General features: G+C 39.4%; 1 protein-coding gene across 1 annotated transcript in view; it reads left to right on the forward strand.

The window, feature by feature from the left end:
• Positions 1–2,867, forward strand: part of lrp1bb (low density lipoprotein receptor-related protein 1Bb) — a gene marked incomplete at both ends in the record, with an annotated part of 233,942 nt that extends 231,075 nt beyond the window's left edge. Inside the window, 3 exons of the mRNA XM_079230683.1 lie at positions 250–400; positions 1,727–1,801; positions 2,727–2,867. Coding sequence (XP_079086809.1) covers positions 250–400; positions 1,727–1,801; positions 2,727–2,867 — 367 coding nt within the window. The remainder of the gene's footprint in view (positions 1–249; positions 401–1,726; positions 1,802–2,726) is intronic.
• Positions 2,868–6,000: the final 3,133 nt, after the last annotated feature.

Here is a 6,000-nt window from a genome sequence, read left to right on the forward strand (position 1 = left end):
AGGAATACAATATAAATAGGAAGGAGGCTTCTAAGCAACAACAGATGATGAGAGATCCAACAGGATGCAGCTTTGAAGATGAATGGACATCTTTGCTTTATAAACGAATTCAGCTTTTAATACTGCCCAGAAAAGTTATGTCCTCCAAGTGTGCCAAGTAGTATGATGCAAGTGTTTGTGTGAAACGAACAGCACGTTGACCTGCATGTTGTGTATCATGTTATTGATGCCCGGCTGCGCACACCTCAGGGGGAAACGTGTCCAGAGGCAGCCCATGACAAACGGGGGGATAAACGTGGAGATCGGGAACCCGTCATACAACATGTATGAAGTGGACCATGACAACCATGCGGATGCAGGCAGCCTGCTGCGACCTAACTTCACGCTGGACCCTCACAAGGTGGGCTTCATGAGCTCAATGTTAAACTAACCACAAATATGAAATATGCTCAGTTTCTCGTTTTAACTAAGAATTCATTACATTTACATGTTGTTTTCATTATCACTACGTGTCAAATTATTCAGTTGTAACAAGAAACTTTTCTTGTTAAACAACATGTTCTTTGATCCTGTTATATTATACAAATGCTGTGAGCTCGTTCACTGATCTACTCTGACATTAAATCCTATTCCTAGCTGTATGATTATTCATGTTATTGACTGGATAACAGACTTAGGTTATACCATGTCTGAAACAAGAGCTGTTCATTTTTTAATGGGAATTATTTTTGTTCCCGTAATAGCACCAATATGTTGCTGTCCAACATAACCAATGTACTAAATAAATAGTGCAGTTTATTGAGTTGGAAACAAGTTGTATTATTTAGTAAAATGTCCTTGGATCTATGGGTAGTGAATTTGTCAGTATGATCAGAACTCATTCGACAGGAATTCCACTATTTCCAGACACTTAATTAAATGTATGCATTCATGAAAAGTGCTTTACATTACTTTTTTAAGGACTTGAGTACCCATATTCAATCATGTCCTCTTACACCTTGAAAAAGGGAGAAGAGAGGAGCTGATTTGATTGACACCAATCTTTAGCACACCTGCTAATGATTAAACTTGTTCAAGAGCGTCATTGCTGCACCCGCATCTCTAGCCATGAAACTAGTGACACCCTGTCGATCACTGCCAGCTGAACATTGTTGCCTGTGCATCGGCTCCTTACATCTGCAGCCCAGAATGAAAGTACACAAGTGTGTACAACAAACGTTGTGTAACCTGAAAAAACAATCTCATTTCTGAGTTTAATTACTCCAATAACTGTGATAATGTGATATGTAGGGTTGGGAAGAATCAAAAGGAATCGCATCTTGTTTTCTTGATTTATTCTGTTCATGGCCCTCAACCACACACTAATACTCAGCATATCAAATGAATCATAACACCTTTGCTGATGTTGTTATCTAGCTTCCCTGCTAGAGCTTCAAGCCTAATGCTATTGCTTCTTGCCCTGCCAACTCTGACATCTGCTATTCTCAGTCCAATCTGGCTGTACTTTCCACAAAGGCATGCTGGCTCGAATCTAAACTAGTTTCTGTATTCCACTACATTCTCTTGGGCCTCGACAAATCCCTACTTCTTTACTCAGTGCAGTTTTACTGATTATAGAAAGATTGAAAAGAAGATGGCCATGTATCGTCATATGCGACAAACTGTTTGCTGTGTTAGTGAATTTAACTTTGCAATGTAAATAGAGGTGGTGCCTGTTGTGTTGCAGGGCTGGTGTGTAAAATCCAGTGACCCTCACACCTTGGGCATCAATTCTGTGCCCAAGGAGGTAATCCCCGGACAGGTGAATGTTCCAAACTTTACTTTGTGTTTGCCCTCCAGAAAACAAATTCACCCTCATGTAGGCAAGCAGTGTGCACTGTGCAGTTACCTGGCAAACATTTTAATTACCTGTACCAAATAAATAAATTAGCTCAAAGTGAGTCATGGTAACATCCACAGTCCTCTATATCTGTTTCCTGCATCATTTGTGAGATCAGCGTTTCATTTCCAAACATAAAAAAAAAAGTTGTTGAAGCTACGACTGTACTGTACTTCAGAATGTAGACAGTGGGCTTGCGTGGATTTATGTTTAAATTGGCTTCCTCCTGCATGTTGCTGTCTGTTACTGTACTATTGCATGCTGGATAACAATCCATCAATAGCATCTAGGAGTCTTGGTTTGTGCTTTTCTTTGTACTGCCTCATATAGAAAACTTTGATGATCACAGCAGACTTTACCTAAAACTGCTCTGATCAACTTTTTAATATATATATACACAGAAACATTAGCTAAAATGTCCCCTGTTGTTTGTAATGACACACTAGCTCTTCTGAGTTAGTTTCGTTGTCACTTTTAGCCGTTAAACTGACTGTGTGCTACCTGCCCAGCACACAACAGCACACTGATACAGGGAGCAACTAAAGTAGTGAACATAGAGAGCCAGATGTTTTTCTCATGAGTCGGTGGAGACCAAAACAGAGCAAAAAGAGTTGGATTCACCGAGTGTACAAAACACGACTCCAGATGAATGATGATGCTTTTTCGTACCATGCTGGCTTTGATTTTTGCCGCACTAACTTGACAACAAGATGATCTGTTAGATGTTGTTTTCAGCTTGTTCCAAAAGAACAGCAACAATGTATTAATGCAGCTTTAAGAATATCACTGTTCTAAAGTGATTTATATAAATACATATGTTTTTCCATCTCCTTTCCTTCCCTTACAGCCCATGAACTACTCCAACCCAGTGTATGCAAAGATCTATATCGATGGGCAAAACTGCCGGAAGCCAGTCATCAGTATTGATGAGAGGAGAGAGCTACTCCCAAAGAAACTAGAGGGGACAATTCATGAAACCGCCGCATAGCCTAACTTTACACTTTGTACTTCTTTTTTACCACATTGTACAATGTATAATATAAAGGAGGAAACAAGAATTTCTCTCTTTCCTATGAGGCTCTTAGCTTTTACTGGTTTAGCATCAGCATAATGTCCTTGTTGGTGTGCTGAAGAGATTCATTTTCCATTTACTGTTCTAATGTTTGTCAAACATAAATTATGACACTGAAGTTAAGCTGCTGATTTGCAAAAACTTTATTAACACCATAAGCCACACTTGTGCACAGTTTAAACCTTGAAATGCAGTGCTATAAATGTGTACCCATAACTGTTTCTAGTGGAATTCGGACAGTGTGTCGTTTTGTGAAGGTAACGAAGGAAGGTTGGCTCAATTTTTCTGAACAAATGTAAGTATCGTTGAGAAGAGTTAAGTGGGAAGGCTACATTATGTTTCTTCTTTTACATGTCATATGACATATGGACCACAAAGCTTCTCCACTTAGCACTGAAGCTTGATATTTTTAAGGTTTTGTATTTTTATTCTGTTTCCTCCTCGGTACCTGAAGGATCTACTTCCTGGGTTTCCAGTGAAGGCCATGCATAGTATCAACAGAATTGTTTCTCACACATTATGTTATCCTGTCTTTTCCATTTCCGTGGATTTCCAGCTCCATCTGCCCTGTTTCTAACGTGATATACCACATGGACTTATCTTTTGGTGAAAGAGATTGAAGCCGCCCTTGAATGTTCTCTGATCAGATTCCCAGATCCTGTACTGTACACTGAAAAGACAGATACTGAATACCATATTTTTCTAGGTCTCATATATCAACAGATGAATAACAGATTTAGACAAGGAAGAGATTTACCACAACTACGAAAGGTTATTAAGAGTTATTATCGACACATCTGATGCTACAGAAAAGGAAGATGATAAATATAAGAAATTTTATAATTTTGTATTTGATTTGTATGTTGTTTGGCTGCTTGTATTTTGAAGAAATGTATTAAATGTAAGTAATTTTTATATAAAAAATGTAAATCGATATTGAATAAAGGGGGCTTATTTCCACGCCGTGTCCCTTTCGTAGGCCGCGGCCTTCAACCCGTGATCAAACTGGCAGTTGTTATATTTCCGTGTACACACGGCCACTGACCTGACGAGTCAATCAACAGTGTGAGGTCTTTTACTTGCAGCGCGGAGGAAGGTGGCTGATGGGAGATTATTGCCCTCCCTGTATGTGCAAGAAGGCCAATACAATTCATTACCTGGTGGTGGTGACACAGCATCAGCGCCTCCTGCTGAATGATAATTCAGTCTCTTTTCACTTTACTCCACGATGTCTCTCCACACACTGCACAATGGCAACCAGAGGAGGCAGCGACACTCCCGCCCTTTTCTCCATCCGTCTGTGCCGTCAGCCGGATAGGCACACCCAGCGCACCGCATTTTAAAGATGGTACAAATAGATGCCCCCGTTTCTAGTTTCCTTAATTGTCCACCACAGTTAGACCTTTGAGGACGCCAGTGGAATCCACTGATGAGACTTGACATTTACAAAATGTATGAGTCCAAATTCAAGTTGGTATAAATTCAGCTCATTGTCTACAAATCAAAAACATATGCGGCTGGAATTGGACACGTTCTTCTTGGATAAAGCAGACAAGCCCGTATGCTGAGAGAAAGGAGCTGCACCGCTGCTGCAATGAATCATATCTTTGATCAGTCTGTGCTGATTGAGGTCCACTAACTTCCCAAGAAATATCCCCTCACTGAGGTTAACATTCAGTTGTATGTATCGTACTGAAGCCGAGAACGTCCGTGCTCGCTTCCTTTTGTTTTTAACATGTTATCTCGAGATAACGAGATACTCAACTCATTATCTCAAGAAAACAAAAGGTTGTTTCCTCTTATTACTTATCATGTTTATCAGAGATCAAGAGTACAAACAATCCCAGCATGCATCGAGATGACTGCGATCAAGCTACACTCGCATCTCCACGGTCAAATCTGCTGATAGACTGACGTTTACTTGTATATATGTTTGGTTGGCTTTATATATATATTATTTTGTTAATGTACTTTTTACATTCAGACTTTACAATCTATGGTTAGCTGCATTTGCCAAGAGTGTCATTATGTGGGGACATATGAGTGTCATCATATGGAACATATTTGTGTCAATCATAGTGGCAGTACATTGTAATTCATCCCGGGCTCTCCATATAACAGTTTTCAGATAATATAGACCTCCGGCTCAGTGGTGATAGAACTCAGCTTCACTGTGAAAGAGCTGCTGCCCACTTACTCAGCCCTTAAAGTGCATCAAAAGAAAACAAAACTGAAATTTGAAAACTCGTCCTGAACTAAGATGCCTGGCTCTCCCCTCCCCTCACCTTGCCTATTGATTTATTGTCTCTTTTCCACTTAGCAAGCATCACCATTCTCCTGCATAAACATCAGAAAAACCCAGAGGGCTCATCTCTCGGACAGAATCAATAACAGCAGGAGTCGTATTCACGTTATAAACAACAGCTCCTGCATACTCATGCTACAGCCTGCACCAAGGAAAAATGCGAAAATAATATGAATATTAGAACACGACTAAGAATCTATTTCATTAAGCCATCATTAATTATTGGGTTCGACATCAATAAGCATGACACACCACATGTTCAGAGCATTTTGTTCCAGTTTACTAGACAAGGATTTAGTGTAAACTAAAACGACCTTCAGTGGAGATGTTATTTTAAAACATCCTTAGTCTAGATTTACGCATAACCCTGGGTGTTCATAATGTCAATCAATAATCATCAAATCTTAAATGGTTTATTATACAAAATAGTTCTTACTCCTTCTGAGCTCAAATGTGTTCTATAGGTCCATGAAAGTTTATATTACATCCTTTGTAATATTCAATATTAGACCATGCTGCAAACAGTGGGAACCAAGAGTTGCATTTATCTTAGATTGTAGATTAGGAGGTTGAGTGTGGAAGACGTGCTGACCTTGTAGAAAATAATTTAAAAATCACAGGCAACAAATTATATCATCGACCTGGTTCATGAATCAGTTTTATTATCAAACGTTTTGGAACGCGTCTGCTCTATCCTAAAAAGACCTGTAAAGTACATTCTGAAGCGTTCATATCTCATTTCTC

This window comes from Taurulus bubalis (genome assembly GCF_910589615.1).
Source record: "Taurulus bubalis genome assembly, chromosome: 15".
In the NCBI taxonomy this organism is placed as follows: domain Eukaryota; kingdom Metazoa; phylum Chordata; class Actinopteri; order Perciformes; family Cottidae; genus Taurulus; species Taurulus bubalis.